Here is a 21,637-nt window from a genome sequence, read left to right on the forward strand (position 1 = left end):
ATCGGATGCGGATTATTTTTTTGGCGGAGTCAGCTCGGATTTTTTTTCCTTCGGATCGAACTGTACTGGGGTCGAATTCGGACTGGATTGTCATCCCTACATGTGAGGTTGTGGTCAGTCGTAATGGACGGGATATTTAGGATTTTTCGTTAAAAACTACTTTATAAATTCATTTTTTTCCGAAAAACTATCTAATAAAAAAATGTTGATAAAAACTAACCTAATAAATTGTTTTTTTGTTGTAAAAGACTACTTTGCACCACCGTTGGGAGTTGACTCAAATCTCTGTCGTTGTCCATGTCACGTGAGTTGCACGTGTGTTTTAAAAACCCCTAATTTTAACTTTTTCCCCTTATTTTTCAAAATTTCCCCCTTGCTTATCATCAGAACCATGCAAGTTGTGTACTTCATCATCAGATTTATGACACTAACTGATAAGAGTCCTATGACAAAGAGCATGTTACCGCCTTATTTTCGGACCTTTTTCCAATAAACAGACAAATCAAAATTTTCACTTTGAATTTCGGATCTCAACAAGTCAACATCATAGGACACTGGCTTACCAACGAATTAGTCTGAATAGTAAGCCTTCGGGCAATAGATGATGATTGAACTACCCCAACAAGTCTCCCAGAGAACCCGATCCAGCATGCAGAACATGCAATAATTAGAAATTCAACTCCTCATCATTGGACAACTCAATGTTTATTTCTTCTTCTTCAATATGTCCAGATCCCTTTTGTTTGCCACTATTAACAAGCTCACTTTTATTTATGTCGTCATTGACATTCTCAACAAATATATCATCATCACTCTCATCCTCATAATCCCTATCACTTAATGCTACATTACTATCATCCTCTTAAGAACCATCATACTACTGACCCAATATCACAATTTATTGACCCACCTTTTGTTGATCCATCCTCACCCTCTAATGATCTATCCTCTCACCTGGATTCTCAATAGCAAACTTCTTTCATTTAGCATATCTAGTGAGTTGAATGAATCACTTGAAGGGGGGGTATTAGGGAAATTAGGGGAAAATGTTACAATTAAGGGTTTATTAAAACACATGTGCAACTCACATAACTTGACAACGCCAGAGATTTGAGTCAACTCCCCACTCCGGTACAAGGTAGTCTTTTACAACAAAAAAATAATTTATTAGGTACTTTTTCACAATATTTTTTTTATTAGGTAATTTTTCAAAAAAAAAATGAATTTATAAGGCAGTTTTTCCGGAAAAAAATCTTTTTTTTGTTTGATAAGTATATTTTTATTTCAAACATATTAAAATGTATATTTTTCTTTGTAAACATCATAGAGGACGTAAATATTTTTCTTAATTCTTTCAACTATTGAAATATCAAACACATCCATAGAGAAGAAGGCGGTAAACTCAATAGTCAATGTTGGGCACTTAATCGATTCTTATTTTTACATAGTAACTTGTAATGATCGCCTTTAAACTCTATCCTTGTAAACAATGCATTATGAATTTCCGTCGTACATAGAGCCTCCTAGTTTTATTTTTCCTTACCTTTATAAAAAAATATTAATACTCACTTTTAAAGAAAAATTTGTTAGTTCAACCTTTTAGATATAACATGTCCAGCACAGTAAAAACTAAGGTATTATGTTCTAATTATTATCCAAATTGAATAAGTAAATAAATACTTATCCATCACCTTTCTAGGCATTATGCTTTTTTGGAAATTCTATTATGCACTTATCAGATATGCTTTAGCTAATTTAAATAGCTTTTTATGCACGCGATGCGTGCGATTACAATTTTAGGCCTAATTATTACTAAGTAATAGTAAACAAAAAGAAAATGTATATTAGTATTTAAGTTCACCTCCATTTGTTGAATAAGATTTTCTGAAATACAATCAAATATAATCTAATTAACATTACACTCCCAATTTTTTTTTCTTTCTTAAATAATAAAAACCCTCCATATGCAATCCATTTTTTCAACTACATAACAATCGACTAATGTGAAATAACTTTGAAGATTAAAAGAATTATGTACCTATCTGAAAGTTCGAAAATCGCCGGGACGAATGTGTGATATGACTGTCAAAATCTTATTTTTTTTTCTCAGATTTGTGTTTATAGGTAATTTTTGTGAGTATGTAATTGTGAATGGTTTTTGAGAACAATGATTTGTAAGTGAATTTTGTGAATGTTTGTATGTATTGACGTTCTACTATATTAGTTTTAGTTTGTAAATTAATTTTTAGTTTTTTGTAAAGTTTCTGATTATGTGAGTGATTTGCGTGATTTCTTCAACGTGATTTTCTCAATTCTTTGAGTGATTGGTAAAGTTTCCTGATATAAGTAATTTGTGTGATATTTTGCAATTTAATTTTCGGTGGCTTTGTTTGAACCCCAATTTTGGTATTGATATTCTTTTTGTAATTTAAAAAGGGAAGAGGGGTAAAATAGTCAGTTCAAAAGAGGACACCATAGGTCCTCTCTTCCCTTATGTAATAGAGATCTAAAGAGCTTTCAGAGGTGCTATTAGTGAGCCATTATCATACGTTTGTTCAACTTTATCATAAAAAGAACTCTAGCTGAATGCAAATTGTTAGAGGATATTGGATTGTAGGTCTATATCTATGGGCAAGGCCCATTAGGTTAAATTTATTAGGTTAAGTTTATGTTATATTCTATATATAAGGAATGTAATTGTAGTTAATGGAGACACAATAATACAACATCTATTCTTTCTGATTCAACACAAATACATATATAATATACTTTTACTTCTTCATGACAGACTATACCACATTATCCTGCATTTTTATTTTGCAATAGAAGTCTATATTTGCTTTGAGTAAGTAGGGATTATCCCCCAAGTACTGGTAATAGTCATGACAACCTTATAGTTTGATTATGTGATGTTTATCCATGTACAACTGAGATTGTTTATCTGCAATATCATGCACCAATTGCTTGGATGCGTTTGAAAACCTCGAGATGACTTAGCTTACTGAAAAAAATTCATTTTAGGTTTGTTGTTTGTCTTATTTACCATAATGAGGCATTTTTTGCATACATGCTAGATTAAATTCAACAACTCAAAGTAGATGAAACTTGTAGCACATGTAATCAAGATAAAAACTAAGCAAATTAGTTTAGAGTAACTTCACGGATTACTGAGTGCATTTGTTTCGGGAGACACATGGTTGCTCAAATAGTGCACTTATGATAGGTGCTTAAATAGCAGATATATTTCTCACGAGTAATTTGTGGAACGATCAGTGTGCAAACATATAATGCTACGAGGATCAAGTAAATGCTTGATCCCATCAAATAATAAAGATATATAAGAAAAATAAGTAAGATAATAGTTTAATATGTTGTGATTGAAAATTCTAGATTCTATAAACCAATTGAGATATTGGTTTAGTAATTATTGCTCAATAGAATAGCAGGTAAATTGATTTTTCAAATCATCCTATCATATTAGCACGCATAACACCAGCATATAAAAGATAGAAAGACCACATGATGTTCTGATTTCATTAACGCATATGGTCGCACACTTTATGTGCGTTACATGATATGTGCTTATCTACATGACATTCGTTGATAACCCCAAACTAATTAGGCCTATTTATTTGATATAAACATAGTTAACATACAATGGACTCAATCATGAGAGACCAATGTTCAAGTCATTGCACACAACTTTAAAATACTCAAAATTGTATCAAAATTTCCCATGGATTTCTATCCAATTTCAATTGGTAATGTCAAAGGATCAACTCAACCAAAAGTTTAAGCTGATGGTTGAGGCCCCAGGAATAGATTTATACTCTATCACGCCCCCTTACGTAAGAGCAATGAGGGCTGGATGAGATTCGAACCCGTGATCTTTTTGTCACCCTGGCTCTTGATACCTTGTCAGAGGACCAACTCAACCAAAAGCTTAAACTAATTGTTGAGGCCCCAGGAATAGATTTATACTCTATCGGTAATCGGGAACTTTGATAAAAATAATGGTTCTACATACTTGTCTTGCTTGCCGCCGGAGCGACTCCAAATTTCACCTGTCATGGTTATGATTATCGATCGTTTTCCAGACCAACTTTCTTAAGTAGTCCCACTACAACTAATTAAGAGTTATATTATCCCGAGTTATGTATTCCCGAGTTTTGATTCTAACTGGTAAAATCTATTATTAATTACTAGCGCGAAACACATAAATCTGCCACAGATGAGCATGAATCAAAATATTGACACAAATCTCCACCACTATCTCTCCATGAGGTCCTAGAATAATAATTAATTATCGCCCCACCTTCTAATGCCAATCGTTTCGGTATTGAATAAAGGATATGTAATATTGCGAGGAAGCCGTTTAGAACAATTTTTGAACCTCGCCAGTAAGATGTGCCTGTAAGATGAATTTCAAGCTTAGGGCGGGGTCCCTATGGCGAAGCCTCCGATTTTCAAGTCAGTACCTAAAGATGATAAATGAGAAAGGAAAGGTAAGGTAGGTGGGAGAGAGTGGAGGGAGTAGAGAGATCCCCTTACTAGACCCTTAGGCTATGTTTAATTCAACTTATTTTTACTGATTTGATCTGAATTTTTTTTTATTTGAGCTTATCTGAACTTATCTTTTATAAAACATATTATTACTAATATTATTATTACTTTGTATTTCATTACTAATATTACCATACTATAATTTTAAAGCTATGCACAACTTTTAATAATAATAAAAATAATATTTAAATTCAACTTGATTTTAACCCGACTAACCCATTTACACGTAACCCACTATTTTCCATTCCACGTTTTTCAAAAGTTTAAAACTACCTATAACATGGCACTCTCCTAAATATGTATCATAATGTCACATGAACTAAACACATGATCTTTGAAATGAAATGTGAGAGTTTAACCACCAATCAACTACAATTTCAATGTTTAACGTTTCAAAGTAAAAGATAATAAAGACTTATAATTATATGTAACTATAAAGACATAGACAAAATTATTTATCTCCTACACTTTTATTAAGGTAATAACATTGTCCTACCCCCAATTCCATTAAAGTTGCTATTTTTAACCTCAATTTCTTATAAATTTTAATTTTTTTTTCAAAAAACTTGTCATTCCATGACGTCTATATTAGACAGAAAATTACGAGAAGCTAAAAGCAATTATAAAATTTATAAATAAACAATAATAATATATTTGATAATTATAACGAATCCAAAAATCACTCAAGTTCAAATACTAATGCTATTTAAAAAAGTGCGCCGAACACGCCATTAGTCTCTCCCTAGCTAGAACTTAAGATTTTCATTAATCTTTCCCTAACTAGAACTTAAAATTTCGATGAATGTCTCTCTATATATAAGTCCTTGAACTTCATTTCCTGTTAGTTCAATCTTTAGTAGCTTCCTTCTAAATCAGAATCTTCTAACAACCTTTTTTTTGCATTATAAAAACCTCTCTTTACCCATACAAACACAACAAACAAACAAACAAACAAACAAAAACTTCATCTTCTTCTTATTCTCTTTCAAACCTTCATCTTCTCTTCTCTCTCAAAAAAAAACTTCATTAATTCTCTTCTTCCATGGCTCACCTATCGAGCACTGCTAATGAAGGATTACTCTACGGTGGCATTGCACTTGGAGTTATTCTTGTTCTTATTGGGTGTGGCAATTTATTCCTCCCTGAAGGTACTTATAGAGACCTTTTCGCGGTTTTCTGCTGTTGTGGTAAAAAATCAAGAGTTACTGATGGTGGTGCTGAACCTCGAGTTGAACTCAACTGAAATCTCCATTTTCTTTCATTTTCTTTTCTTTTCTTTTCATTTCTTCTTCCTTTTTTTTTCTGTTTCTTGGGGTTTTTTTTTTTTTTTTTGCTTTCTTTCCATCTGGGTATTAGTTCTTGCGGTTCAACGAAGATGAAGGTACTTCTTCTTAATCTTGAACTCTTTTTTGTACTGAATTATTTGGGATTTCATCATTTCATGGTTTTTTTTTTGGAGGGTTTTATACTCTGTTTTATGAATTACGAGTATAATTTTACTGGGTGTTTTTGTTTTGTGTAAAATGTACATGTGTAATGTGTATTTCTTTAGATTATGATTTTATTTAGAAAGTTCCATTAATTTGGATTGTTGAATTCTTTGGGTATTTCATGGGTTTTCTTTTTAGGGGATTTTTTTACTCTGTTTTATGAAATATGAGTATAATTTTACTGGGTGTTTTTGGTTTGTCTAAATGTGTAATGTGTAATTATTTAGATGATGATTTCATTTAGAAATTTCCATCAATTTGGATTATTGAAATCTTTGGGATTTCATGGGTTTCTTTTTAGGGGATTTTCTTCTCTGTTTTAAGAAATATGAGTATAATTTTATTGGGTGTTTTTGTTTTGTGTAAATTTGTAATGTGTAATTCTGTAGACCATGATCAATCTGGATTATTGGGTACATTGATTTTGTAAATATCCACCAGAAAGAACAAATTAAACCCAATTTTTCAATATTTCATGTATCCAAATTGATAACATGATGATTTCATTTGTTATTGCAAGTTTAAAGTGCTAATTAATGAAGTTCTTTGTGTGCTTGTGTAGATGAGTATGTTGTTTGCAATGCTTTCAAGAGTTCGTTTCAAAGAAAGATGTGAACAGGTAATATTGATGTTATTTGCATATGACTCATCGTTTTTGAAGTGTGTTTTAATTGTTAAAACCTTCTTGTCTTACAGTTACATTTTAAATTAAACTATAGTATAAGCTTTGTTCTTGATTTTTGCTATTTCCTGTCAACTTATATGTTTTGATTGCTAAAATCTTCTATTCTTAATGTTCAAGATATTGTCAAATTTGTTTGGTGCTCTGTCTTAGAGAAGGAGCCTGTGACGACATTCGAATTTCGCCTACATTGTCTGATGTTACTATGATATAACTATCTGTATGTTGTATCCGAGGCTTTTGTGTCTTTCATGATGGTGCAATGTTTGCTCTTGACTTGATCCATAACTTTGGTTGCTTTTACCTTGTTTTTCTTCTTTACACCCTTAAACTTTTCCCAGCTAAACAACACCTCAAAAAGAGGGTCTTGTTTGCTGATGAATGTAGAATTGTTCTAACTGATTGTATGTCATTTGTGTTTTTTGCTATGGCAGAAGACCGGTTAGCGACTGCTGAAAGACAACGAAGCTGACTACGATCTTTTCATACATCAGATTTGATATTTTTGGCCAAAACCAACTTTTTGCTGCTAATTCTTTGTTAGTTTAGAGGCTGCTAATTCAGACTAGAAGCTCACTGGCAACACCACAACTTTGCATATGTAGAGAAGGCAATTTTTCGAACATAAGCTGACTATGACCTTATCATACATCAGATTTGATATTTGGACTACCAATTTTTGCTGCTAATTCTTTGTGAGTTTGAAGGCGCTAACTCAGACTAGAAGCTCACCGGCAACACCACCTCAACATTGCATATGTAGAGAAGGCAGTTTTTTGAACATGTTAACTACGATTTCATACATCAGATTTCATATTTGGAGAACACCAATTTTTGGCTTTTTGCTGCTAACTGAAGCTCACTGGCAACACCACTGCAAGTTTGCATATGTAGAGAGCAGTTTTTTCTTCTAATATCGCGTGGAAGAAGTACATACAATAACACCACCATAGCTTGAAGGCGATCATAGACAGCCAACAGATGACATGATTTTGCAACTTCTCCACAGGATAGTATATTTGTAGGCAACTTTTTTTTTTCTTCTAATAGGCGTCAAAGAAGTAGATAGAATAACACCAGGCACCAGATAAATTGTACATCCATAGCTTGGAGGTGATCCTATACAGATGACATTTGACATTTGATTTTGTTGTTCCTCCACAATGTAGCATCTTTGCTGCAAATTTCAAGTTACATTAGATGTAAAGTGAATTTCGAACAATTAGTCTCTTTGACAATAAATGGCCAGTTTTATGGTATCTTATTTTTGAGTAGAGGCATCCTAATGTATAGTGATTCTCGAACTAGTGTTATCTATGAAGCTTGATGTTGTTGGTTATGGTGTCAATATATGGCGAGAAAAACAGTAAACTAACAAAGAAAAGGCAGGAAAACTATAAAAACCAAAAGGTTACATAGTAATTTTGTATCAAGCTAAGGAAACATAAGCTAAAATCACAATTGCCAACCTTGTTAAACTCCTATTCTGTCTATCAATCTAATGCAAATTCTCTCAAAATTGTATGAGATTTAAACATTCAGTTCTGATGTTGCGTAATATACCAATTATATCTAAACTAAGACAAAACAAGTGAAACTCCTATTCTTACCTTTTATTTTCTGAAAAAACTTTAAGGCCTTCAATTGGGGTGTTATGCTTTGCTAGGTCAACCCAGGTAATGATCTTAGTTTAGGTCGTACTAGAATTTTTTGCACGCGATGCGTGCTTGAATTTTTTTTGAAACAGAAACTCGATTTTTCTTCGGCATAAGAGTCAAAATTTGAACATTAGACATGTGAAGTATAATTGTTTTTAGTTGCAAAATTTGATTGGTTTAATTTCTGTCACTTAAGTCTCTCATACCTATTTTTGTTTTTTTTTTTTTTTTTTTACTTTTCAAAGTTAAATTCAATGAACAAAATAGAAATTTTTATTGAATTTATTTATGATTTCTAATATTATAATTTTTTAGTTGATCTTTGAATTAAGTACAGTACTAACTTCTAAATTCTAAACAATATACAAAAGTAAATAAATTTTTTCCTTGTCTAACTTCTAAATTCTGATTTCACTACAAATATACCTCTATTTTTATCATGACCCACCATTAATTGTGAATGGTTCTTGAGAATAGTGATTTGTAAGTAAATTTTTGTAAATTTTTTTGTGTGTATTGACGTTCTAGGTTATTAGTTTAGTTTGTATGTTAATTTTAAGTTTTAATTAAGTTTCCCGGTTTTGATTTTAACATTCATTTTGTAATTTAGAAAGGGAAGGGGGGCAAAATAGGCATTTCAAAAGAGGACACCATTGCTCGTCTCTTCCCTTATATAATAGAGATATTTTACTTTGTGGTTGAAAAATGAATGAATCATCTCATGATTTTGTCATAAATCCTAATTAAAATTCTCTTAGGAAATATATCTAATGCATATATGCCAGGTTGCATAAATCTAACTGTCAGACGACTCAGACCTTATCATTCCTAGCAATGTAATGCGGATATGAGACTGAAGTAAGAAAAATATAGTTGGGTGGAATCTCGTTGGATTCATCTCGATGTTTAGTTTTAGAATATCTTACTTTCATAATAGAAAAATTATTTTTACATTTTTCCAACTATAGTTGGCTACTGTCATTAGGCCGAATTCCCTCTTGCTCTCATTTATTCCACTGCACTATTATCTTGTTACCTGTCCTAGTGTGCAACCTGTTTTGGGCTTTTACCCCTCTCCCGCCGTTAGTAGGGATACACTCAAATGAGTGGTGGAGTGATAACCTAAGATCCAATGCTGTTTTTTTAGAGGTGTCATGTGGAATATTTGTTTTCCTTTCATATGTTTTGAGCTGTGGAAGAATAGAAACGGTTTTGTTTATAAACAGGAGGATGATGTGCGACCATACATACCGCTAGACTCAGAACAAACTCTGAAGAGTGCTGTTATAAAAGCAAATTTCTTCTCCTCTACATTACCTGAGTACTGTGACCTCCACTGTTGTGTCCCCCTCCCTGAACAAGCCTGTTATTCCCTTGGGCTTCTTTGCGTGTTTTGTTGATGCAGCGTTTGATAATCATGAAAGGCCATCGGGTCTTGCAGGCATTCTTGTATCGGATAGGTATGTGTGGGTGGCGCGTTTTGAGAGGAAAGTGGTTGTTAGGGGTGTGCTACTTGCTGAACTGTATAGTACTCTAAAAGAAGCGCTTGCATTGGCAGTTAGGGAGTATGTCAAGAAAATTGTGATATTCTCGGATTGTGTAAATGTTGTTGACTTACTTACTCAGTGTGATGGTGCGCCCAATACATATTCTGTTCTTATCTGCGATTGCAGGGATCTATCTTGGGAGATGGTTAGATTCATCCACATCCCTCAGGAACGAAACATGGTCGTGGACAAGATGGCGAAGGAGTGTAGAAGTTCTTTAGAATGTAATGTAACTAGGAACACCCCTCTCCCTAGTCATTGTAGGAGTGATTTGAACTCGATTTGTAATATGGCTGCAACGGAGATTTAACTTATAATATGTTGCTTTCGTAGCAAAAAAAAAGACTTTCAAGAAAGAATTTGCATTAAACAGGGATGTTCTTCATACAAAGTGAACTAAGATCTAAAGACTTTTACTTCTATAAGCTAGTATCTATTCAAACAGAAATCAGAACATATATGAACATTTCTATAAAATAAAACAATATGCATTCTAGCTCAATATGTCTCATCCATCATCTTCTCTGAAAGTTGAAGGTCTTGAGAGAATAGGCATAAACCACAGCAAATAGGACGTTTATTCCTAGGATTACACCCGCAACAGGTCCCAAGAAATCGTGTCTGTAACCAAAATAGCTACGCAAAAAGTCCCTCACAGATGGTCCATTAGCAACATCTAGGAGTCGATCTTCGTAATCACCGAATTGAGAGACTAGCATTCCATACAAGCTCCACGCTATGGGGCATCCCCAGTAGTACCATCTCCACCATACTGGCATTCTCTGTACATAGAAATGAAAAGAAAAACTTAGAAAATGTAGCAATAAAGGACTTGATTTGAGAATGAGTAATTGTTACGATAACGAGTAGATATTGAAGTGAGCTTACTGGTCTTGGGATAAGGAAACCGGAGAAAAGATTCCATATTCCGTAGAAGGCAGAGGAAATGATGGCGGAAACACTATCATTCGGGGTTAGGCCAACACACATCATGCCGTAGTATGTGAAGTAGAGCAAGGTAAAGTACATGAAGAAAATGTACCAAAAGAACTTGGCTAAAGTCCACTGGAACCCCATCATGGCATATACTATCGCCCCATAGGAGATCGTTTGGCAGAAAGTGTAAGGAAGCTCAATGACAACCTGAATTGAACAGTTATATAATATGTTAAGAATCTAGAAGAGGCATATTAATCATTATTTAATCATTTTGTCACCAAAATCCTTTTTGTGGGCTAATATCAGACATTAAAAAGGGATGTATGTATACCTGTGCAAAGGCATAGGGCAATGCCGCATACATTCCTGCTGCTCTTTCTCGGTAGAATACTGTTCTTTCAACAAACACCACTGGTTGAACTCCTGATGCATTCTGAATACCGAGGAAAAGAATTGCGGTGTACATAGAACCCATTGCATTGAAAAGGTCTTGCTGCGTACTTCTGCAATATTAGCAAAGTAATAATTTAGATATACTGGGAACATAAGGGTAATATTGCAAATGTTTAACTTACTACTTTAGATAGTAGCCTATAATTTTGGAAAAACCCAAAATAAGAAGTGGCGTATTATCTAGGGAGGGAGAGTGTATCAATTTAAGTACCTGTTTTGCCCAATCTTCCAGAAAATGGATCCAAACATGACCCCCACAAAAGTTGCAAAGAGGAGCCTCATTGCGGTGTACATAGTGTTTCGCCAATATGAACAATGCAGTTTCCACAAACAAGCCATAAATTGAGTAACAGAAGGCTGTGAATATTGAGTAGGGAAGTACAGGTCTTTTGATGCTGCAATTGGTACACTAAGTTCTGTTATCAATGCTTTACTTCTCCTGCAATATTAGTAATTAATTTTAGCTAATAGCAAAACAGCGCGTGTAATCCTAAGGGGTTTCTCTTCAAAGAGTATGACCTATCTTACCTGTAGAGATCGGAATCCTTGTATATTTGGGCAAAATCAACACCAAGTGCAGCTTCCTGGGCCATTGATGTTACCTCCAACATCCAAGTTGCTGGATTATAGGCCTCTTTGATCTTTTGAACACCACCGATTGCCTTTATTGAAGAAATATGATGCGTTCAATTTCAGCAAATGTACCATAGTATTTAAAAATTACAGATACATAACTAATTTCCTCACCTCAAAGTATTTGATAAGTTGAATACCATGACGACCTATTGGACCAAAATATATCTGCTGTCCACCTCGTTTTAGCAGTAGCAACTACAGAAAATAAATAAAGAAATAGTTAATTTTTCTTGAGTTCTTAAACTAGAAAATCATGATATTGCAATTCATATAGGATCAAACCTCGTCAAAAGCATCGAATATGTCAATGCTAGGCTGATGGATTGTGCAAACCACTGTTCGTCCTGTATTAACTGTGTTTCTGATGGTCCGCATAACAATGGCAGCAGCTCTGGCATCAAGCCCCGAGGTTGGCTCATCCATGAAGATTATAGATGGGTTGGCGACAAGTTCAACAGCAATTGTTAGTCTCTTTCTCTGTTCAGTTGAAAGACCATTAACTCCCGGAAGTCCTACAAGTGCGTGTCTTAAAGTGTGCAATTCTACAAGTTCCATGACTTCCTCCACGAATACCTGCAACATAAATTTATCATTACATCTTCAGCTTTTTATACAACCACCATTGTTTTAGTCAACATTAAAAATGTATGAATATCAATCTTCCATCACTAGATCTTACTAAACCTTCATTGGGCCTGCACACAAGCTACATCTAACTTGCTTGAGTGTTTGACTTTGACCCTATACAGGCCAAGTCGAGGTTTGACTTGTATGTTCATCCTCCCAAATCTTCTCAATGTAAGAAAACTCAGGGGGTTGTTCGATTTCAGTTTCCAATTTTTGCTTATAATATTTCTAGAGTGAATATAAATTGTACAATAAACTTAAAATTAGGTATTCTTAGACTGATCATGATTTGGTTTAAACAGACAATAGAATATTGGGAAGTACTTTTTCTAGTTTCAATATTTGTGCTTTTAGTTCTCAAAAAGATCTGAAAGCAAAAAATAACAATGGACAAGTGCTAGTTATCCTCCAACAGGACTAATCTCAAAGAGTAAGGCAAAATTGAATATTCTACATTAGTACTTCAAGTACAATATATATATTCAGAAAAGGTTACCTTTCTTGTTTCTGCATCAACATCGGATGACAACCGAAGCCAAGCAGAAAAGATTAAGGACTCATAAACAGTCAGATGAGGAGAGTGAATATCAGCCTGCTCACAGTATCCAGAAACTCGAGCAAAGGTTTCTTGCTTCTTGGGGTAACCCGATATTCTGACATCTCCATCGATATATCCACCAGTTTTCCTCCCTGCTAACACATCCATTAGGGTAGTCTTTCCTGCACCACTAACACCCATAAGTGCTGTCAACACTCCTGGCCTGAAAGCACCACTGACACCCTTTAGAAGTGTTAGTCGGTCCTCAGTGACACCTTGAGCTTTCATTGCCTGAAAATGATGTGTAATTTTTACAATTAGACTTTTAGATGAAAGATACAAATTTTAAATGGGAAGCACCCATGATGTTGGAAAAGACAGAAAGATTACCGGAGGCATGTCTACTGAGTAACTAATTTCATCAAAAGTAACAGAAAGGCGTTCAAAAGGCAGAACCATCCCCCTATTCGAGTTTCCATTAGCTTGCTCTTGAATATCTACTCTCCTTTCTACAAATTAGAGATACATTGAGTTTGTGTTATAGTCATGAAAATGAGAATGATACTTGGTGGAAGAGCTATATGTTTTTTAAGAGAATTGACTCACGAGAACGAGAGGATCTCTTTCTGCTGGATGACAACTCAATAGCTTGACCAGTTAGGTTAGCTTCTTTGAATTTCAAATCTTCTTCAGATAACATGGCCTGAGGTTTTCCAAGTGCTGCAAACACGAATCAAAATTGTCAGAAAAATATTAGCACATGCATCTTCTGTAACTTAAGGATAATACAAAACATGACCACTTACGGTTTAAATATGTTAAAGTCCATGTATAGAACAGATTCAACAGAAAAACGTATCCCACCAACGCTCCAAGTCCAATCCAATACCAATATGAATGCGTAAACACCCCACGAGAGTCCAAGACAATACGTCCTAAAGAAAGATTGCTCCAACTATGTCCAAGGAATTCATTAACAGATAGTGCATTTTGCCCGTACTGCAGTGGAGAGATCCAGTAGCCCCATATCCACCATTTCTTCACGTTATCTGAGACAAATATGGAACGGATCATGTTCAGTTCAATTTATATGATTCATACTTTATCCTTACACCTGACAACACTAATATGAACATCAAAAACTTTTTGGCTGTAATCTAATTTCAGTTTTTGGTTGAAATGAATCTATCTGGAACTTGTGGTTTTTGACGTAAAAAGAGCAAAGCAATCTCATACTTGCAAGACAAGAAAGGAAAGCAAACATACGACGAGATATAATGAATCCACCCAGCACAATAAGTGTAACCAGAGCACCGGTGCCAAATGTGTTGGCCAAAATCATATTTCTTCCAAGTCCTGCGTTAAGTCGAAACAGCGCAGAAGCCATCTGGTGAACAGCTAAGAGCACGAAATAATGTTTAAAGAACCTTCCCGCATTGGAGTCATAGCCAATGATATAGTAAGTTAATATCACCCAAATGGCTGTTTCTATAATAGCTATTGGTATTTTAAGAATCCATGAAGGTATGGCATATGCCCAAGCAGGGTAAAACCGCAAGTCTCTTTGCTTATAGAAGACGGGAAGCTTTGCGATTGCTAATGCCATCTCAGCAAACCCATTGAATAGGATCTGAATTTGAGCAAAGAAAAGTGCACCCATGTAGATATTCCCATCTTGTACATCTCTCTTATGCATATGAGATCTCAAAAACAATGTCGAGGTCACAAGTGCGGTCAGAATGAGCTGCAAAAACACAAGAAATAATTAATAAGCAAATTTGGAACATATTTGACTTTCTCTTAAGGGATATAATATTGAAAAGCTCTAATTAGCCAAATTTTTAGCTAGCAAAATAAGATAAGATAATGGGTCCACACCAAGTGAAGTTACCGAAAATGTGCGATTAGACTCATGGGACAAAAAATTAGCTAGCTATAATTTAGCCAAATAGACTTATTGAAAATAAATCCTACTGGTAAATGTGTAAATACTCACTTGAAAGGCCTTAAAAATATAGACAAATTGGTTTCTTTTCATCAGCAATGCTTCTCTAGACATGCATGCTTTAAACAACTCTCTTTTACCAAGACCATATGTTCCTGTTGTCAAGGCTGCAGGATGGCTTTTCGACTTGTCAAATGGAACCGAAAGCTCACTAGCAAGTTTCCTGCCGACATGAAATGATTGAAAAGCTTCTGCAAACTCCTTAACAGTAACAAAGGTATAAGGCTCATTCTCACGGCACCAATACTGTTCCTGATCTTTCGTTGATGTTACCTATCGAATAAGTATTATCCAAAACCAAATAAGATACAAGTCTTATAATTATACAGCAGATATTAAACAAATTTTTTTTTTTTTTTTTTTACTAAAGATGACATATTTGAGTATATAGCAGGAGATTTTACTTCTTGTAAAAAGTCAGCAGCTCCCTTTCTTTCAGGACATTTGAAGCCCATGTATTCAAAGAACTCAAGCACATGTTCTCTAGGACCTTGATACACGATTTGTCCATCAGCAACAAGTATTATATCGTCAAAGAGGTCATATGTCTCAGGAGCAGGTTGTAGGAGAGAAATTAGAGCGGTTCCTTTTAGAATATGGATGGATTGCCTGATTGAGTTGACAATCTGATATGTTGTAGAGCTGTCCAAACCAGTTGATATTTCATCCATAAAAAGTGCTTTTGATGGGCCAACCAGCATTTCTCCTGTAACATGGTGAATCCCAAATTATGCCACAGAAGATCGAGAAAAATACAAATGATTTAGTTAGGAGACAATAAAATGTTTACCAGTAGTAAGTCGCTTTCTTTGTCCTCCTGAAATACCCCTTATCATTTCATTCCCAACCATTGTATCAGCACATATATCAAGTCCTAAAATCTGTATAAGCAACACAAACCAATTGCTCAGATTTTGATGTTCTTGACTCTCAAAGAAAATTATGAATATATCAGATAAATGATGATCAATTACCTTAAGAATGTACTCAGTAACTACACTGGCGTCCTGTCCCTCCATTGCTGCTGCCTAGAAATCACATCAAAACAGCTTAAGATAATTGATATTGTAGGACCAATATTGCACTTACAACTAACAATCTTTTTAGTCTTATTAAGTATGTACTAACACAGTTCATACATTGTAACTTAAGTTACTCAGACTATACATTTGACCTCAAGTATTCGTGCCAGGTCCTCTTAACACTTAGAAAACGGCAGGACACTCGACACTACACTTTGGACCTTAAAGTTAAATTCATTGTAGCCCTTCGACACATACCTGATACCCATGTCAGAGTAGTGAGTATCGAAGCCCTAATAACATATTATTTTAATTATAAGTTTCTTTTTCATTTATATCTCATTATTTTTTTTCTTCCCATTCAATATCATTATGTTGTTTTACCAATGCAATTGTAGCATAAAATATACTTTCAGCACCATTATGCTCCTTCCAATTTTTTCATGTGAAACTTTTTACCTTCATGTAAACATCAATATCAGCATCAGGCTTAATATTGGCTTCCTTCTCTCTTCTTGACAATTCCACCAGCATATCTGGATATGACAAACTCATTAGATAGACGAGCATTTCATCTAATTTAGTTATTTGAGTCACTATCTTTTCAGTTGCCAAGTTATCATGGCAAAAAAATAATAATAGCTAATGCCACAAACTAACCGTAATTCGTTCCAACCCCTTGAACCCTTGCTGAGAAGGCTAAAGTTTCTCTAACTGTCATCTCTCCAATGTGAAGATCATGTTGGCTTATATATGCTGAGCTCCTTTGCGGAACAAACTCATTCATCGTGTGTCCATTGTATGTGACACTTCCTGAAAACTGCAGTTCCATGTATTTCAGATTATTACTAACAGTATATCACAGGCAGATATAACAAACATATATTTTCAGGGGGGAAAACAGATGAAATAGAAGCAATTCCTTGGATATATGACTCTCACCTTAAGATCTTTGGCAAGCTTACCAGCCAATGCCAGCAGCAACGTAGTCTTTCCTGAGCCAGGAGGGCCTAAAAGTAATGTCAACCTGCACACCATATAGATATGAGTTTCTTATCAATGACAGTTTGTTGATACCCCTCCATCAATAATAGGTCACATATCTACTTTAAGTCGTCGTGATATGGTAGACCGCTTTCAAAATTTAGTAAACTAAGTCTATAAACTTTCACATGTTATCCTTAATGATATCTCAAAACAATAATTCCAGAGAAAGACTGCACTGGTATGATAGGAAGGTAGTAATTCAAATAGTTAACAGCTTATTTGGTAGGCGGTAATACATGGCGACATGGTGATGACTTATTACTTAAGTAAAAAAAATTTGAAGTAACTCTCGTGGTATTATTGATGTTATTGCTTGTCCATCCCCATTTAAATCTTTTTCTTCAAACATTACTATCACCATTCACCATCCATTACCACTTCAGAGATGGTATCATTTTTACATTACCATGGGAATTGACATGAAACTTTCTCTACAAATTTACGTCATAAATTCATTATCATTACCACCATTTATCACAAGCTACGAAAATGGCTCTAAAAGTAATCGTCAATCATACATGACCTATACTTTAGGGATAGAAGGAGTACACATATCTGGAACTGTTTTACTTAAGATGAGCCTTGAAATTATCATTACCTGCCAGGCTTGATAACTCCATTGACATCATGAAGGATTGTAAACGGTTTTCTCCTATCTGGAACAATGTGGAGAAGATTCAAGATACCCTGGAAAGATCATCCAAGAGAAAAAAAAGGAATATTAAAACTACAACAATGGTGAAAATGTTTTACCAAACAAATGAGTAACTCAGAAACATTTTGTTACCTCAATTGTATTGGTGAAGAAGTTCAATACAGATGGTAAACCTCTGCTTCCCACTAAAACTTGTGCTTCAACATTCAAATGCTCATACCTTACCTCAATTGTTGGGATTTCAATACCAACCCTGAATACACAAGATTTCATTTCAATCTAGCTTCAACTTTAAAAACATTCAACTTACACAGAAATGTCACCTATATTAAGTAACAAGAAGTCTACTTTCTATTGAAAGTTTCAAGTCCTCAATCAAAATTTAAGCAACAAAGAGCATTTCGACTTACAAATCTCTATAATGAATAAAGGAAAATGATATACGCAACCTTAAGGGGTAAGTGTAACAAGTTCAAAGTAGGAACATACACATAAACACATTACTAACATTGATCAATACGTTATTATATAAAAAAAAAATCAAAATAATTCTATTTTACAAAATTTATCTAATATTTATACCCGGGCACCAAGTACTTGGGTCTACATATATTAAAACTAGTCTTGTATGCACGCAATGCGTGCGAAAACAAATAAAAGGTCAATTGTGTAATAATATATACGAAAAAATGTTCATACAATTTATTGTATATTTTTCTTTTGTTTTCTGAAAACCAAGAAATCACGGATGATGTAAATATTTTGTAAATTGAGGATATAATGATAAAAGATGATTAATTTGTATTTTATTATTTAAGAGTATAACAGAATTTACCATTTTTAGTGTTCCCCTTCTCTTTCTCTTATATAATAGAGATTCTTAACACACCTTAAATATTTTACAAAAATTCCATGGTCCAAGTATACTTGGCAATCTAGGCCCAATATGGCATGGCTTACTTATTATGGGTCGGTTAAGATTGTACTAGCCAATCCCCTACCCCCATATATATGGCCTGACCAAATGCCAACTTTATACTGCAAATTTGCCAAAGATCCTTAGAATTAGAGTTAGTCTTGCGTGAACCTAATCCACAATGATATTATTGTAGATCAAAACACTTATTATCTCTACAAATTCGTCGAAAGATCATTCTAGAAAAAAACATTCTCGTTAATTATCATCATAGAATAACCAATAGTTAGAATCATTAAAAAAAAAGACCGATCATAGTCAGTTTATTTAGTGTGTCTTTCTATTCTATTATTATATTATAATTCGAAAGAGGCAGGAAAGGAAAGGTGGAATAATAAAAAATCAAAAGTATGACACGAATCAAGTGCCTACATGAATTAAGCTATTTTACAGAAAAAGTAAAATTTTTAGTTTTAAGTGAAGTATCGATTGTTGTGTCTTGCCGACACGATACACGAGTATTGAATCTTGAGGTAAATGAAAGTGTCCAAATAAGATACTTCCTCCATTTCATAATACTCGTTACACTTTTATTGGGTACACTTTTACATTACTTACTAGTTACTACACTTCCTTTTTAGACAATAAACTCTCTATATCTATCTCTTTTTACATGGTTCTTTTTTCGTTTACTCTTTACCTCTTTTTTCTCCAAAAATTGTCTAGGAGTCTGTGAATTGAGAAATATAGCAAGTAATATGATACGGATAAAATAGTTTTTTTATTAGGAAATTAAGTCAGTCTAAGGGCTAACCCCTGGAAATACCCCAGCATTATGTGTTGGGGTAAAGATCAAACCCCCTAACTCAAGGGCCAAGAGGGAGCGCTCTACTCACTTGAGCTGACTCCAATCCTTTGTTATGTGAATATGATACACAACTTTAGATTACCATGCAGATGCATAGCAACATTAGCAACAACAAAATGCAAAATTATCAACTCAAAATAACATTTCACTCCTTCATGTATTGTAAACCAAAACAAAAAAAACACATACATACCTATCAATACGTTGTCTGAGCTTAAGCAAGAACTTCTCATTATCTTCCTCAGCAGTTTTAACAAGTCTTTGTAAAAGCTCTTTTTTATCTTCAAAACCAAGTTTATCAACATCAATTTCTCTTGCTGGGCCCCCAATATCAGTTAATATACCTTTTCTAACCCGATTATAAGTGGGTAATTTCTCAAGTGCAGCCCATTTAAGTGCTTCTTCATCATCTTCATCACGAGTTGATGTTGAAAATACTTCTCTTCCACTATTTCTCCATACACTTGATGAATTTCTCCCTAAACCAACACTTGCTACTCTGTATAATTCTGCTGCACTACTATTCTCCATTTCTTAAAAAAAAAAAAAAACCAGAAAAAAGAAATGGGTTTTTTTCTCTCTAATAAATCAAGAAAAAAGAAATGGGTTTTTTTTGTTGTTGAAATTTGATCATTACCCAGAAAAAAGTTGCTTTGTTTTAATGTATAATAAGGTTTGTTCACTCAATTTTGGGATAAACCCAGAATTTTTTTGCTCTATAAAATCAAGAAAAAGATTGGATTTTTTTGTAATATGATGAATACCCAGAAAAAATAAGCTCTGCTCACTTGATTTTTGAGCTATACTAAAGTTGAAGTGTTTCTGTTGTACAGAAATTGTGAGTTTTATACGAAATGTGGTGGGTTTGAGGATTTCAATAGAGATATTTTGGGGTTTTTTTTTGTTGAGTTTACAGCAAGAAGGAGGAAAAAGTATGATGTTAATGAAATTGAAAGGAATGATTTATCATTTATATAATAAAATTCGTCATATTTGACTTGACAATTCTAAAATGGCAGAAAACTATCATTTTTTTAGGCCACAAATGAGTTAAAAGATTGTGAAGACCATGGAATAATTCTATTTTTTGTTTATGGTATTGGTATGGAATGGAACTTTCTATTTGTTTGACATTTGAAATTGTACTCCCTCCGTCTTCTATTAGTTTATTCCTTTCTTTTATACAGAGTTTTAAAACAAATAATATCGTGAGTGATAGAAAGAAAGAGAAACTATTATTTTATATTAAAGTTGAATGTATGCGTGATGAAAAGTTTATAGTCTCATTCCAAAAATAGCAAAAAAAAGTATATTAATAAGGGACACCCTTAAAAGAAATACTAGTAAACTTTTTTTTTTTTTTTTGAGGGAAAAAAAAAAAAAAAAAAAAAAAAAAAAAAAAAACTAGCACGAAGGAGTAATTAGTAATTACTTTAAAGAAAAGTATAAAAAGTATGGTCCATGCTGGACATGACCCAAATTCTAATGACCGCTATAAATGGGAAAGGAGAATACCGTGGAAGCTAGCCCACGAGGATTTCTAGATTTTATACAAAATCTCATACTGTTTTACTATTAATTAAGATAACATAGGACCCAATCTAAAAGGGATTACTTAAAGTAAAACTAGCATTTATATGCACGCGATGCGTGCGACAATATATAAATAATAAAAGTATTAAAAAAACTAACTTAAGAGTATAATATTTATGGTGAATATTGATGAGCGACGCGTTGTGATTTTTTACTAGCCTTATTCTTTGTCTAAAGAGTATTCTCTCTGTTTTTTTATCTTTCTCACTTTCATGTGCACATCTCCGTACATCTTTAAACTTAAATATCTTTTATTATATATTAGTAAAAATTATAACGATTGAATATTAATAACGTACTAATTGAGACGAATCAAACAAGACCTCACATGACTATATTTTTTCTTATAAATTGAAAAAAATTGAGAAGATTCTCTCTAAGTATAAATAGTGTCAAGA

At 33.7% G+C, this 21,637-nt stretch overlaps 1 protein-coding gene and 1 non-coding gene across 2 annotated transcripts; one reads left to right on the plus strand and one right to left on the minus strand.

The window, feature by feature from the left end:
* The first annotated feature begins 6,891 nt into the window (after nucleotides 1-6,891).
* On the plus strand, nucleotides 6,892-6,977 carry LOC125495342 (small nucleolar RNA SNORD34). The gene has a single exon (XR_007271981.1). It is a non-coding gene; the product is annotated as a small nucleolar RNA SNORD34 (small nucleolar RNA).
* Nucleotides 6,978-10,286: 3,309 nt separating this feature from the next.
* On the minus strand, nucleotides 10,287-20,741 carry LOC104887716 (pleiotropic drug resistance protein 1). The gene is made up of 22 exons (XM_010672431.4): nucleotides 19,840-20,741; nucleotides 17,995-18,115; nucleotides 17,806-17,894; nucleotides 17,103-17,187; nucleotides 16,821-16,980; nucleotides 16,620-16,696; nucleotides 16,113-16,166; nucleotides 15,929-16,019; nucleotides 15,543-15,844; nucleotides 15,130-15,411; nucleotides 14,400-14,877; nucleotides 13,940-14,182; nucleotides 13,740-13,853; nucleotides 13,524-13,642; nucleotides 13,092-13,424; nucleotides 12,251-12,541; nucleotides 12,080-12,163; nucleotides 11,861-11,994; nucleotides 11,544-11,771; nucleotides 11,211-11,382; nucleotides 10,829-11,083; nucleotides 10,287-10,722 (listed from the first exon to the last, which is right to left on the minus strand). Exons 1-22 carry the CDS (start codon nucleotides 20,175-20,177, stop codon nucleotides 10,456-10,458), a joined length of 4,317 nt encoding a protein of 1,438 aa, XP_010670733.2. The 5' UTR covers nucleotides 20,178-20,741; the 3' UTR covers nucleotides 10,287-10,455.
* Between the last annotated feature and the right edge of the window lie 896 nt (nucleotides 20,742-21,637).

This window comes from Beta vulgaris, chromosome 2, assembly GCF_026745355.1.
Source record: "Beta vulgaris subsp. vulgaris cultivar EL10 chromosome 2, EL10.2, whole genome shotgun sequence".
Lineage (NCBI taxonomy): Eukaryota > Viridiplantae > Streptophyta > Magnoliopsida > Caryophyllales > Amaranthaceae > Beta > Beta vulgaris.

Bases quoted from the DNA above. Each gene is read 5' to 3' on its own strand.
- LOC104887716 (XM_010672431.4), bottom strand. From the start codon at position 20,177: ATGGAGAATAGTAGTGCAGCAGAATTATACAGAGTAGCAAGTGTTGGT. The intron at 16,981-17,102 runs GTGAGAGTCATA...ATGGAACTGCAG, and splicing joins AGCTTGCCAAAGATCTTAAG to TTTTCAGGAAGTGTCACATA. The intron at 14,183-14,399 runs GTATGTTTGCTT...TATTTGTCTCAG, and splicing joins TGGATTCATTATATCTCGTC to ATAACGTGAAGAAATGGTGG.